This window comes from Carcharodon carcharias, chromosome 21, assembly GCF_017639515.1.
Source record: "Carcharodon carcharias isolate sCarCar2 chromosome 21, sCarCar2.pri, whole genome shotgun sequence".
NCBI lineage: Eukaryota > Metazoa > Chordata > Chondrichthyes > Lamniformes > Lamnidae > Carcharodon > Carcharodon carcharias.
Genome location: NC_054487.1, coordinates 37,353,281 through 37,368,613, shown reverse-complemented (window position 1 = coordinate 37,368,613; position 15,333 = coordinate 37,353,281). Strand labels below are relative to the sequence as shown.

The 15,333-nt window shown below is 42.0% G+C and overlaps 1 protein-coding gene across 5 annotated transcripts in view; it reads right to left on the bottom strand.

The window, feature by feature from the left end:
- LOC121293028 (receptor-type tyrosine-protein phosphatase zeta-like) overlaps positions 1 to 15,333 on the bottom strand; it is a 274,424-nt gene that overhangs the window by 120,851 nt on the left and 138,240 nt on the right. For all 5 annotated transcript variants that reach the window (XM_041215610.1, XM_041215611.1, XM_041215613.1 and 2 more), the window contains exons 7-8: positions 14,592 to 14,749; positions 938 to 1,088 (exon numbers count right to left, since the gene is read on the bottom strand). In XM_041215610.1, the coding sequence (XP_041071544.1) occupies positions 938 to 1,088; positions 14,592 to 14,749 (309 nt within the window). The remainder of the gene's footprint in view (positions 1 to 937; positions 1,089 to 14,591; positions 14,750 to 15,333) is intronic.

The following is a 15,333-nucleotide window of genomic DNA, read 5'->3' as shown; positions in this document are numbered from 1 at the left end:
AGCTCACCATACTGAAAAGGCCAGCTCATTCAGGTGGGTGTGGGTAGTGTGTCAGGGACCGTGGTCCTTACATGGAGTAGCCAAAACCTTATAATTAGAGCCAGTGTTCTTGTGTTCCAATGTACTGTACTTGGTATTTGCTCTTGTAGTGCCTGTGATGGACTGAACAAAATTATCTGCCATGGTTCTCTCACCTCTGAACCAGCAGGATGTGGGTTCAAGACCCATTCCAGGAGTTTGAGCAAAGAATCTAAACTGATATTCCAGTACAGTACAGAGGGAGTGCTGCACTGTTGGCGGTAGCATCTTTCAGAAGAGATAATAAACTGAAGCCCCATCTACCCTTTCGGGTGAGTGGAGAAGATTCCATGGTTCTATTTAGAAGAGTAGGGGAGTTCTGCCCGGTATTCTGGCCAATATTCATGCCTGATAATCACAAAATCAAATGGTCTTTTCATACTCACATTGCTATTTGTGTGCAAAATCGGTGGCCGCATTTCCTCCATTATCACAGTGACTATATATCAAAAGTACTCACTGGCTGTAAAGCACTTTGACACATTATCAGGTCATAAAAGGCACTACATGGATAGAAGTTCTTTCTTTCTTCAAAGGTGACAGCAGTTAACTGCTGCACTAGTTTTATTTAGCCTGACTTACAGTGCAGTAATGATTACAGTTAATTTCTGTTGATTAACACTGTTGGTTCAAACAAGCTGCAGCTTCATAGCTAATTCCTACATGACTTGTGAGTACAGTTAAAGTACTTTCAGTCTACCTGAAGTCATGGCAGGTGCTATACAAATGCACATTCTTTCTTTATCGTATGTAAGGAGTCTACATCACTGTATCTCTAACGCAGCATTTAAACGTTTAGAATGAGCACAGCAAACCCAATTGAGAAATTGTTGCAAAAACCCAACTGTTTTGAACCTACCTGGTTCATGAATCTCTTCTGTGCCTGAGTATGAGGAAAAGACCTGCCCAACAAATTGGTACTGCTGCTCCCTGTAGTTGTTCTGTAGATAGTCTATCAACATAACGTAGCCGGACTGTTGCATGGTCAACACCTCACAGAATATCTCCAGCTGGATCAAAGCACAAGTGTTTCAAAAACTCTTTCAGTGGATGGACATATTTGCTGGCAGCGCTGTCAAAATGGCAGCTTCTCAAAGGAGAAAGACAAAATTGCTTGAAAACTGTTAAACCTCAACCAATCCTTGTCTGAATCTATACACTTGCACTTTTCTGGGGTATTGGAGATGTTTTAAAAGCAGGAATATTGACCACACCCCGTCCACTCCCTCAACCTCCTGCACTCCCTAGCCCAAGGGCACTCAAGTTAATTGTAGTGGCCCACTTCAATTGGAACTGGTAATTGAATATGGGACCTTCTGGTCTAAATGGCACTAAGTTAAAATTTAATTGAAATATACTTAAGAGGATAGTACAACTTGTTTTTGTAGTTTAATTTTGGATGAATGGGTTAGTGCCTGGTTAATGTACCAGGGGATGAAGTCTATTAAAAATTAAGTCCATTAACACAAGTGCTTTAAGGATTTGTGTGATGAAATTTCCAGGTTCATTTTGTTCACTTTTTTTAATCACTGCAATAATTGCTATTGGTAATTTGGTAATACAGAGAATCACAGAGATCTGGGAATATGTTGAGACATTAATCCATTTGAGGAATTCAGGTATTGCTATGAAGCTAAAGATAAAATTATAAACAGTGGAACCTCTGATTAGACAACTAACTCACAATCCCTTTGGGATACAGATATAATTTGCCTTTTTACAACTAATTTGATCCATGCTTTTATAACTCACTAAGGTCAAACAACAATGTAGCAATTTCTGCAAGTTCTCAAAAATAATTGGCAGCTTATCACTGGCAATTTTAAACTGTGGTTATTAATAAGCATTTACTGTACTTGTTCATGCCTCCAAACGTTGTTCATGATTTCAGCGTGTATGAGCTGATCTTCACCTTGCACTGCTTTCTGGGAGCAGTTAACACAGAGCTCACACAATAGAGTAAACTCAGCATCCAAACTTGCTCTCAGGCCTGATTAAAATAGAGGTATCACGTGGGTACACAGGGAGGTTGAAATATTGGCCTGCAACCTTAAAGGCACCAGCACATCTAAAGGAGTATAAAAACGAATGAAGCCCCATTGGAGAGCTAAACAGATTTTGTTTATTGCTGTTGATTGGGAAATACTATGATCTAGATGCCTTCTGATAAAGAATGCTAAATTGATGATCTGCCATGATCTGTGAATTGGGTGTGGCTTTTACCTTCATAAAAGGCCCATTTCCTATGGATAAGTTTGTATTGTTAAGCCATTTTTTGGAATAACAGTAGCACCCCATGTCTCACTTTCTCCATGCCAGTGTCCTCTAGATTCTTGTTATATGATAACATTCAACTATGACCCCTGGGCCCAATTTTTATCTGGTGATGAAGGCAGGCATGGGGTCAGGAAGAACAAAAACTTAGAATTTTTAGCAGCAATTTCAAACTTGCAGTGACTTCCTGACCCTGAACTATTGTGTGCAGCCTTTTCATGGAATGGGAAGGCTTTGAGTTGTGACCCTGTATGCACTTCTTCTGAGGTCGGGGTCTCCATTGTGAGCCACGAAAGGAAGTTTGAATTTCCACCTCCTTGTTCTTTTCCTGTGCTGGTGCGGGTTTTGGTAACCCTAAAAGCAAACAGTCTCATTGGAGAGTTGTGACCATTAGGAGAACATTCTGACAGTTAAGTGCTTAATGTTTTGACAACCTCAAATGTCACTATCAGGTGCTGTATTGTAATGTTCATGTGTTTTAACTGCAGTGATTCAGCATTGGGCTCTGTCCTGCAAAAGTAAGTTGCCCAGCATGGTTTAAGTGTTGAGAAGCATTAGAGTTCTTTTTTCCTTGGAGAAAGTACCATAAAGCATTCATACTGTAGTAAAATGTTGTGGGAAAACTCCCGTCATGTTTGGACTGTAATTTAAATGTCAGGAGATCCTTAACTTTGAAAGGAGGCATGGGGAATATGAGGGGTTGTGGAGGGTCATGGGGGAGGGGGCAGAGGTGGGTGGGAGTGTGAGCAATGAGGTTTACGTGCTGACCAAGGTTGGGAATTAAACATTCCAGTGTACACAGTATTTCAAAAAGACAGACAGCATGCAAAGGACAAGGGGTAGACCTGATAGTAAAGTATGACATAAGGACAGTAGTGAGCAAGGATCATCACTCAGACGATTATTAAATAGAATCAGTATGGGTGGAGATTCAGAATAGCAAGATTCAGGGAATGCTGGTGGTGTAGTTTATAGGCCTCCTAACAATAGGGCATTAAACAAGAAAATATTTGAGAGTGTAACAAAGGTAAACTCAATTGTGGGTGAATTTAATCTTCATATAAACTTGGACAATCAAACTGGCAAGGGTGGTCTAGAAGATGAGTTTGTAGAATGATTTTGTGACAGTTGCCTGGAGCAATAAGTTGTGGAATCAAGCAATTTTACATCTAGTATTATGCAATGTGGTTCATTAGCAAATTCATAGAGCAGAATTTTCGGGTTGGCGAGTGGGGGCAGGGCCCGCTCACTAACGCGTAAAATGGTGCGTGGTGACATCAGGCAGGTGTCCCGACGTCACCGCGTGTCATTTAGATTTTCACTTCGGCGGGTGCACAGCGGACTCGGCTGTGTGCCCGCCGAACTGTCAAAAGCGTATTAAAGCCATTTAAAAACTAATTAAACCAATAAACTGAGCTGCCCGTCCAACCTTAAGGTTGGCGGGCAGGCAAAGAGCTCAGGCGGCCTTCGCATTTTCATGGAACCTCATCCACAGGTGGGATGAGGCTTCATGAAGTGTTTATAAATAGAATAAAAATTTAAAAAAAAATTCATTGACATATCCCAGCTCATGTGCCACATGAGGGGACATCTTACAATTTTTTCTTTTCTTCATTCAGCTTTTTAAAACTTAAACTAATCTCCCTGAGGCAGCTCTGTGCCCCAGGGAGATTTCTGTGCTCTTTCACGTGCAATTGCGAAAAAGCGCAGGCCCCCAACTCAGGGAATCCCCTCCCTCTCCACTCGCACAGGGTGCGCTCAGCGCTTTCTTGCATGCATCATGCTTGGCAGGCCTTAATTGGCCCGCCCACGTTAAATGGCAGCGCAGACCCAATCAGGAGCACCAATCGGGTTCACGCCCTTCTCCCGCCCACTCCCACACAATCCCCCACCCCCCCGAGGTGGGGATAGTTCTCCCTATACTAAAAGATACAGTGAGAACTGTTGATCATAATGCAATTGAATTTCATGTTAATCTTCAAAGGGACACACTTCAGTTACAAAAAAAGAATCTTAAACAAAGTCAATTACATAGGTATGAGGGAAAATTAGGTAAATAGACTAAAATATATGGCTGTAAATAAACAATGGGAAACATTTAAAAGAACAACTAAAAAATACATCCCATTGTAAAATAAAACTCAGCAAGAAAGATCCACCCTTGGCTTACTCCGGAAGTTAAGTTTAGTATTCAATTAGAAGAAGAGGTTTCAGATTGCAAATGACAGTAGCATGTCTGAAGATTGGGTGTGTCTAAGAAACCAGTAAAGGGCTACCAAAAACTGATAAAAAGGAAAAAAAATACAGTGTGAGAATAAAATCACCAGGAATAACAAAAACAGATTGTAAGAGCTGTAAGAGTTTTACAAGTATATATAAAAGGAAGAGAGTAGCTAAAGTAAATGTTGGTCCCTTAGAAATATTAGGGGAAATGAGGAAATGGCAGAGACAATGAATAAATATTTTGTATCAGTCTTCATGGTAGAAGCAACAAGCTTCATTTCACAAGCAGAAGGTAAACAGGGTGCTAAAAAGAATGACAAAATTAATATCAGCAGAAAAAGAAAGACTGGAGAAACTTAAGGGACTAAAATCCAACAACCCCGAGGACCTGATGGTCTACATCTTAGGGTTCTAAAAGAGATAACTGCAGAGATAGTGAATGCCCTGGCTAATACTTTCCAAAATTTTCTAGATTCTGGAACCCCCATCCCAGCAACTTGGAAGTGAGCAAATGTGATATTGCTATTTAAGAAAGGAGAGAAAGAGAAAACAGAGAACTCCAGACCAGTTAGCCTGAGATTAGTTATTGGGAAAATGCTGAAATCTATTATGTCATGAGAAGCAGAATATAGCCATCAATTACCTATGGGCAATTTGAACTTTTTAAGGAAGACCTGTGTTTTTTTAAAAAGAAAATACAAGCAAAGACACTGAGCAAAAGATGTATGATAATGTGAAGTGACGCTTTCTGGAAAAATCCTATCTGTTTTATACTGACAGACCTGTTCTGAGAGAACATGGAATGTTGCACCCGAAAAGATGTCATGGCCTTCTTCAAGCAGAGACACTTGGAAGGGAGATAGGAAAGATGCAAAAGACTGAACTTTAATCTCCTGTTGTTGTGGAGACAAAAGACTGATTTGCACATCTCAGCAGTCACCCAAAAATACATCTCCTGTTGATTTATATCTCAGAATGTGTAAATAATTCTGATAAGAATGCAAGATGACAGTAGCATTTCCTTTTCTGCAATACACAGGGGAAAAAAATGGGTTAAAAAACTAGCCGCAGAGCAGTGCAGTGTGTGCTGGTGTGCTGTGAGAGTGACAGCACAGGAAGACCAACTAGTCTCCCTACAGGTGCAGGCAGTGTCTCTCTCTCTCTCTGTTGCTGGAGGGAAGGCTCAGCAGAAGCCACAGTCAAAAAGTAAATAGGATAGCCTTTTCAGTTATCCTGCAGAACCAAGTGTCTTCAAATCAACTGTGAAAATGCCAAAGTCAGCTCTACCAGAATCACCCAACTTAACGGCTGTAATGTACCATCATCTATGCCTCATGGACAAGCCAAAGACTGATTCAAATTTTTTATCTTTTATTTGGTCTCTTAACTTCTTATTTCTGATCTGTGTATGTGTTTTGCATTTTTATTATTTTTTCTCAGGTTCTAGTAAGTAATAAACTTGCTCTTTCTTTGACTCTAGAAAGTCTAGTTAAATTGGCTTCTTCTAAAAGTAAATAAATTTGGATTTGGAAAAGATAGCCACATGGGGAAGGGATCCCTTTTAAATTAACCTTGTTGCAACCAACTGAGGGGAATGAATAAATAAGGTGAGGCAGCTCATTCCTCCTTACCCAGGAGCAGAATAAAATTGGGGTCCTGTTCACGAAGTTAACAACTTTTAAAAAACCGCTGAAGGTTTTCTTGGGTCTGCCCTAAATGTAAAAATGTCCACATTTGATACCAGAAGGCATTTGATAAGGCACCATATCAAAGGCTATTGCAGAAAATAAAAGGTCATGGTGTAGGGGGTAACATATTGGCACAGAGAAGCAGAGAGTAGGCATAAATGGGTCTTTTTCTGTTTGGCAAGATGTGACAAGTGGTGTCCCACAGGGATCAATGCTGGGGCCTCAACATTTTACAATTTATATAAATGACTTGGATGAAGGGACTGAAGGAATGGTTGCTACATTTGCTGACGACACAAAGATAGGCGGGAAAGTAAATTATGAAGAGGACAGAAGGAGGCTACAAAGGGACATAGATAGGTTAAGTGAGTGGGCAAAGATCTGGAAAATGGAATATAATGTGGGCAAATGTGAAATTGTCCATTTTGGCAGGAAGAATAAAAAGAAACTTATTATCTAAATGGTGACAGATTGCAGGGCTCTGAGATTCAGAGGGATCTGGGTGTCCTAGTGCATGAATCACAAAAAGGCTAGTCCACAGGTACAGCAGTTAATTAGGGAAGTTCACAGACTGTTATCATTTATTGTGAGGGGAATTGGTTACAAAAGTAGTGAGGTTATCCTTCAGTTGTACAGGGCACTGGTACGACCACATGTGGTTTACAGTATTGGTCTCCTTATTTAAGGGAAGATGTAAATGCTTTAGAAGCAGTTCAAAGAAGGTTTACTAGAATAATACCAGCAATGGGCAGATTGTCTTATGAGGAAAGGTTGGACAAGTTAGGCTTGTATCCACTGGAGTTTAGGAGAGTAAGAGGCGACTTGATCGAAATCTTTAAGATCCTGAGGGGTCTTGACAGGCTGGATGTGGAGAGGATATTTCCTCTTATGGGAGAATCTAGAACTAGGAGTCAGTGTTTAAAAATAAGGGGTTGCTCAATTAAGACAGAGATGAGGAGAATTTTTTTCTCTCAGAGGGTTGAGAGTCTTTGGAACTCTTTCCCTCAAAAGGCGGTGGAAGCAGAGTCTTTGAATATTTTTAAGGCAGAGCTAGATAGATTCTTGATTAACAAGAAGATGAAAAGTTATCAGAGGTAGGCAGGAATGTGGGGTTGAGGTTACAATCAGATCAGCCATGATCTTATTGAAAGGTGGAGCAGGCTTGAGGGGCTGAGTGCCTATTGCTGCTCTAATTCGTATGTTCATATGTCAGTGTTTTTTCAGGCAGAAGGAATGTTAGTTATGAAAATTTAACAGTCCCATGAGTAGTTAAAAGAGCTAGTGAGGCACTTAGGATTAAAATTTCACCCGAAAGCCAGAAAACCAAAAGTCTTAAAAGGGGTGGCAGTGGAGGTGGTGGCATAGTGGTATTGTCACTGGATTCAAATCCCACTACAGCAGATGGTGAAATTTGAATTCAATAAAAATCTGGAATTAAAAGTCTAATGTTGACCATGAAACCATTGTCAATTATTGTAAAAACCCATCTGGCTCACTAGTGCCCTTTAGTGAATGAGATCTGCCATCCTTACCTGCTCTGGCCTACATGTGACTCCAGAACAGCAATATGATTGACTCTTAAATGTCCACTGAACAAGGGTGTTTAGGGATGGGTAATAAATGCTGGCCATGCTGGCTTAGTCAGTGATGCCCATGACGCATGAACGAGTAAAAAAAAAAATTGAGGATGATGGAATGGATAGAATAGCAATAGAGAGATTAAAATTAGAGCAGTGGAAATTAGAATTTCAGGGAGGAGAAAGAGGAAAGACAGGAAAGGGCATGGAGAGAAGAGAGAGAATTTCAGGGCAGGGTTTAAAATAGCTCGAGCTGAGGGCAGGAATCATACTGTGTCCTCAGACTTCAGGGCTGTGGGAATCCAGTTTATTCATTTAATCGTTTGTTGGCCTTCTTTATCTCTTTCGAGCAGTTAGCACAGCAGATAAAGTGGCCAGTCCAACATAGGTTCCAACTGCAGAAAAAGCTCACGAGGTTTACTCCCTCTTGCCTGAGGAGAGTGTCACTGACTATGAGGCAGCAAAAAGGATCATTTTAAGTGCTGGAAAGGTACAGTCAGAAATTCCATTCCCTCAGGAAATGGCCTGACCAGACCTACCTGGAATTTGAAAGGCTTAAGCAACTTACTTTTGACCAGGGGGTGGGGGCAGGCACTTAAAACAGAAGCCACTGATAAAACCCTCCGTGAAACAATTTTCCTTGAGGTGTTAAAACTCCATACCCTTCCCAATAGGAACACACCTAGAGGAACAGAGGGTAACAGGGACCAGGCAGGCAGCCACACTGGCTAATGAATTTGAGCTGCTCCACAAACCCTTGTCCCAGAAGAGACCCTCCCCTAGTCACCCCTAACTAATTGGAAAGGATAGAGGTGGAGAGAGTGATAGAAAACTAAGCACCCATGGAGAGAGAGAAATGCTGGGGGCCCTCCTCAGGACAAAGCAGGTGGTGCTGGGATGAAAAGTGAGGCCAAGAGCCTGCGTGTTTTAACTGCTGAAAGGTAGGGCACCTCCATGCTAACTGCTGGAGGTTACAGGAAAAACCATTGAGATTTATCAGAGCACATACACACCATGCAGGGAATGGGAGTCGGTCAGAGAGCCATAACAGACCAGGCTATGGTTCTGACTGCAGCTGTGAATCCCTGTAGATGCACTCCTGAGAATGTGGGCGAGGTTAAACAAATCCCTGAGAGTTACAAGGATTTTGTATCCAAAGGAAGGGTGGCCACAATTCCCCAGAATGAGGCTTGTAGGCCTATAGTAATACTGAGGGATACAGGGGCCAGTCAAACTCTACTGCTGGGAAAAGGCATGACCTTTCCATCAGAGCATGCAGTAAGTGCCAAGGTGTTGGTAAAGGGGATTGGAGGAGGGTACATGCCCATCTCCTTATACCGGGTGCATCTGGAGTGTGACCTTGTGTCAGGACCAGTGGCCGTGGGAGGTGTCCCCAGTTTGCCTGTGGACGGGGTCGACCTGCTCCTCGCCTTGACCTGGTGGGATCAAAGGTAACAGCATCCCCAGTGGTCTCAGAGAAGCCAACTGAGGTCAGGGAGACAGAACAGCTGCAGGAGAAAGTGCCTGGCATTTTCCCTGAGTATGTGGTGATATGGTGTATGGCCAGAAAAGGTCCGTCAATGGAGGCTGAATGGCACTGCAGACAGAAGACACTATGGCTTGGTTATCTGAAACCTTTTTGGGGAGTCTAGAAGACCCTAAGGAGCTAATAAATAGATCTTCCTTGGTAGCAGCCCAGCAAGCTGACCCACTGTTAAAAACATTAGCTCAGGCAGCCCACATTGAAGCTGAGGCAGAAGCAGTCCCTGAATGCTACTACATTAAAACTGAGGTGTTAATGAGGAAATTGAGAGTCCCTCACAGACCCGCAAACGAGGAGTGGACAGTGATCCACCAGGTAGTGGTGTTGCCAAGGTACTGTAGGGAAATATTACGGTTAGCTCACAAAATTCCAATGGCTGGGAATGTCGTTACATGTAAAACAAAAGCTCGCATCAGCCAGCATTTTTACTGTCCCCACCTCCACAGGGATGTAGCAAGGTTTTTGCAGAATGGTACCACCAGACCATAAAAACAATGATCAGGGCAAACTGCTGCGAGTACCCCCATGACTGGAATAAAGGACTAGGTTTTCTTCTGTTTGCTACTAGGGACTCATCCAATGAGTCCATCGGTTTTACTCCGTTTGAATTAGCTTACACACACCAAGAGTGACAGCCTCTGAAACTAATCAAGGAGAAGTATTTGGAACAAAAGGAGGACATCTCCATGTTAGACTACATAAGAATGTTCTGGGAGCTACTCAGGAGAGCCTGTGATGTGGCCCGAGAACACTTAAAAATCCCCCAGGCAGCTAAGGAGAAACAAGCAGACAAACATGCCAGTGCCTGAACCTTTCAGCCAGGAGATGCTGTGTTAGTGCTCCAACCAATACCAGGTGAGCCTTTAAAAGCCCAGTTCAGTGGCCTGTACAGAGTGGTGCAGAAGCTCAGGGAAGTAAACTATCTAATTGAGACCCCAGATCAGGAAAAAAGCAAAGTCTGTGTCATGTCAACAAGATAAAGAAATATCACAACTGAGAAGACGACAAGCAGGTAACGCATTGCCACTGGCCTAGAGGATGAGGATAGCAGTGGGGATGAATTGGAGAGAGAAGTGGGTGAGGCCCACATTGAACTCCCTACTACCCAGCTAACAAATACAGAGATGCTAGCGAACCTAGACTCCCTATTCACCACCTAAGTGCAGAACAGAGAACTGACTTGTCAAGGCTGTTCACTGCATTTAAAAGCTTATGCAGAGACAAGGCAGGCTGCACCACACCCGCTCTACATGATGTGAATGTGGCAGAGGCCCCTCCCATAAGGCAACATCCTTATCGTCTAGGCTCAGAAAAGCTGGTCCAGGTCCAGGAGGAGATTAACCACATGCTGGAGCACCAACTAATAAAGCCCAGCAGCAGTGGCTGGAGCTCCCCAAAACAAAAACAGAATTACCTGGAAAAACTCAGCAGGTCCGGCAGCATCGGCGGAGAAGAAAAGAGTTGACGTTTCGAGTCCTCATGACCCTTCGACAGAACTACTCGAAACGTCAACTCTTTTCTTCTCCGCCGATGCTGCCGGACCTGCTGAGTTTTTCCAGGTAATTCTGTTTTTGTTTTGGATTTCCAGCATCCGCAGTTTTTTTGTTTTTATCGCTGGAGCTCCCCAGTTGTGCTCATACCAAGCTGGATAGTTCCACAAGGTTCTGCATTGACTACTGAAAAGTTAATGCAGTGACCAGAGCCGACTCCTACCTGATATCCTGGCTGGAAGACTGCATGGATAGGGTACGTAAAGCAGCCTACATAGTTTTACTCAAGGGATATTGGCAGGTTCCCTTGGCTGCCCGCACGAAGGAAATCTCCACCTTCATAACTCCGGCTGTGTTATGCCAGTGTTGAGTCATGCCATTTGGACTCTGATATGCCCCAGCCACATTTCAAAGGCTGAGGAACCAGGTAGTGGCAGGCTTACCCAAATGCGTAGTGTACCTAGACAACCTGCTAGTGTACAGGTTGAGGAAAACTCATTTAGAGCAACTGGAAGCCCTCTTCCAGAAGATACAGTCAGCTGACCTAGTGGTCAATCTTACAAAGAACGAGTTCGCTAAGGCTTAGTAGACCTATTTAGGACACGTAGTGGGTCAAGGACAATTACTGCCCAGAGCTGCAAAGGTACAAGCAGTAACACAGTTCCCCATTCCTACAAAGAAAGGAGAAATCATGAGGTTCTTGGGAATGTGTTGGGTTCTACCGTATGTTTGTCCCAAACTTCAGCACAGGAGCTGCCCCGCTGACAGACCTACTACAGAAATAAGCAAAGATAGAATGGACTGAGAAGTGTCAGACAACTTTTGAAAAACTGAAAACCATTTTAACAGGAGAGCCTGTGCTTGCAGCTTCGGATTTAACCAAGCATTTAAAGTAGCCATTGATACGAGTGACATTGGGATAGGGGCTGTCCTCTTCCAGGAAGATGAATCGGGGTAGAAAGATTCCCCTAGAGACCAAAAATCTGTCTATCCTGGCCTTAAAAATAGTCGACAATGGAGCATCCACAACCGTCTGATAGAGAATTTCAAAGATTCACAAACCTTTGAATGAAGAAATTGCTCCTCATCCCAGCCCTAAATGATCAACCCCTTATCCGGAGACTGTGCGCAGTGTTCTAGACTCCCCAGCCAGGTACTTCCCCAAAAAACTAAACAAGCATCAGAAATGGTACTCCACAGTAGAGTTTATTACTGATTCTCAAATACTTTGAGATATATGTCTGAAATGGATAGAGAGGGACCACAGTCTATACTGACTGCAACCCTTTAACCTTTGTGGAAAAGTTTAAGACACAGAATGCCAGATTATTCCATTGGAGTTTGTTTCTCCAACAGTACCACCTAAATATTATCCATATTGCCGAGAAATCAAATATGATTCCAGACGCCGCCCAGAACTTAGAGCGACCCAGTTAGAACTGCAGAGATAATATTGACCAAGGCTAGGAGAATGAATGTGGATGTGTGCGTGTTTGTTGGCTTATCGTTTTTTTTCCCTTTGTCATGAAATGAGAATGGATCTCATTTCATTTGTAGTGCAGGGGAAAGCAAAGACACTGAGCAAAAGATGGATGATAATGTAAAGTGACCCCTTTCTGGAAAATCCCTATGTGGGTTATACTGACAGATCTGTCCTGAGGGAACATGAAATGTCATACCCGAAAAGGTGTCATGGCCTTCTTCAAGCAAAGGCACTTAAAAGGGAGATAGGAAAGATGCAAAAGACTGAATTTTAATCTCCTGTGGTTGTGGAGCCAAAAGACTGATTTGCACATCTCAGCAGTCACCAAGGGCAACAAGATGAAAAATGGAGTATCATGTGGGGAAGTGTGAGGATCGTACTTTGGTTGTATGAATAGAAAATCATACTATTTTTTTAAAAGGTGTGAAACATGTAAATGTTGCTGTCCAAATCTCATACAAGGAGCTCAGAAAGTTAATATGCAGATACAACAAGTAATTAGGAAGGCAAATGGCACATTGGCCTTCGTTTCAACAGGACGGTAGTACAAGAATAATGAAGTCTTGCTACAATTGTACAGGAATTTGGTGAAACCACATCTGGAATGCTGTGTACAGTTTTGGTGGTCATATTTAAGGAAGGATATACTTGCATTGGAGGCATTACAGTGAAGGTTCACTAGATGATTCTCATGGTGAGAAGGTTGTTCAATGATGAAAGGCTGTGTAAATTGGACCTACATTCTCTGGAGTTTAGAAGAACAAGAGGTAATATCATTGAAATATATAAGATTCTGAATGAGCTTGACAGGATAGATACTGAGAGGTTGTTTCCCCTGGGTGGGGAGTCTAGAACACTGGGCACAGTCTCAGGATAAGGGGTTGATCATTTCGGGCTGGGATGAGGAGCAATTTCTTCATTCAAATGTTTGTGAATCTTTGAAATTCTCTATCAGAGGGTTGTGGATGCTCCATTGTCGACTATTTTTAAGGCCAGGATAGACAGATTTTTAGTCTTTCAGGGAATCAAGGGATATGCGGAATGGACAGGATATTGGAGTTGAAGTCCAAGATCAGCCATGATTGTATAGAATGGTGGAGCAGGCTCTACGAACTGTATGGTCTAGTCCTGCTCCTATTTCTTGTGTTCTTGTGTATGTGGGGTTTAAGAACGATGTTGGCAGCAAAATATGGCAGGAATGTGCTTCGGAGGCAGTCTGGGATTTCAGAAGTTGGGAACAAGTCAGACTCGTGTTCCTGCAGCCCAAAATGTCAAACCAGGTCCATAAATAACTGTACCTTAAATCAATGTTAATTTGTTGAGAAACAACCTGCATCTGACTACTCCATATATGTATATTTTAAACCTGCAGCTAATATAATATATTTTCATTCCCAGAACTTTTTGCTTCATTCCTCTGAGTGGAGAGCAGGAATGAATATCGGGGAAATCTGCAACTATAGTCTATAGTTTTCTACCTATTAAATGCAATAGAGTGGGTGGGGTGACAAGGGAGTGAAAAATCATAGGCTGGGCCTTCAGAACTTCTGATTCTTTCTCCCACAATGCAGCATGATTCCTGAAATAGAAATATTCGCCCAAGGTGCCTATCATTCCTAATTCCAATCAAGGATACCACAAACATGGATTTTCCTATAAAAAAAGGAATTCTGCAGGAAGAATCAAATGAGACACAGCACGTACTTATTCTGATGATTATAACTAAGTATCAGTATCCAAGTATTAAAGGTATTTTAAATTTCTTTTAGGATAATGATGCTCAGAATGGAAAAAATTGAACATTTCTCTGCTGGCCACTTTCTGTGCGCTGACTCAGCAATTATTCTGCTGCAGGATTATGTCCCACATGTGTTCCGGCATTAGCTTGAGTGGGGGTATTCTGTGACTAGATCGACATGTGAAATCTCTGTTCACTGAACAGTCTCATCAGTCTCCTTACCTAGATAATGAAAGGCATCATAAAGGAGATGATATAATTTATGGGAAGTGAGGGCTTGCTTCCCCTCATAATATACAACAGATTACATTTCTGTCACAAAACAAAAACAGAATTACCTGGAAAAACTCAGCAGGTCTGGCAGCATCGGCGGAGAAGAACAAAGTTGACGTTTCGAGTCCTCATGACCCTTCACATCCTCTAACATTTTTACAGGGTGCATTAAGCTGCACTGTTTCTAAGCTTCAACTTAAACGTTGAAAAATAATTGAATTTACCTGATTTTCAGAAATGGGGACAGTTTCTTTAAATACAATCCACTGGACATTTTCTGTACAGGGAGGTGTAGTAAGGGAACCGTTGTAACTATAATATTTGTCTGTAGAATTTGGAAGAAGGTTCAGTAAAATGAATGGCTCCACCGTAGCCCGTTTTCCTAAAATGATGAAAAATTTTGGATGAAAATCCATTATGGAGAGAATAATCACTGCTTTAACTAAAAAGTATTAGCATTAACGCTGATTATATAAGCAAATTTTTATATAATGGAACGTATTCATCAGAAATACAAGGTGTAACTATGACTTCCGCGGTAATTATAGTAAGCTTGCAGCCTTTTTTTAAACATCTCTCCCGATTTTTGCTTCAATGGATTTAACCAGCATCCACATTACACCACCACACAAAGTCAAAATGACTCCCACAATCTTATAAATTAGCAACTGGGCAAGCTCTATTTAAGAAATTACAAGTTACTTCACTTGCTTATTCCATTACTCCTCTCTCACTGGCTTTGAGATTACCTTGTGTGATAAACAGGTGCAAGCACTCAATACACTCACCTTTAATTCTGCTCTCCGCTATTGGACTAAAAACATTTGAAATAAACTGAATTTCAGGAGCGTATACTCAGGTTCACATTTGTTATCCCACAGCATGACTTCAAGGATACAGTCTATTAATTTGTGGTACATAAAGAATAGAACCGAAAGGATGAGAAAATTATTTGGGGTGTTGAAT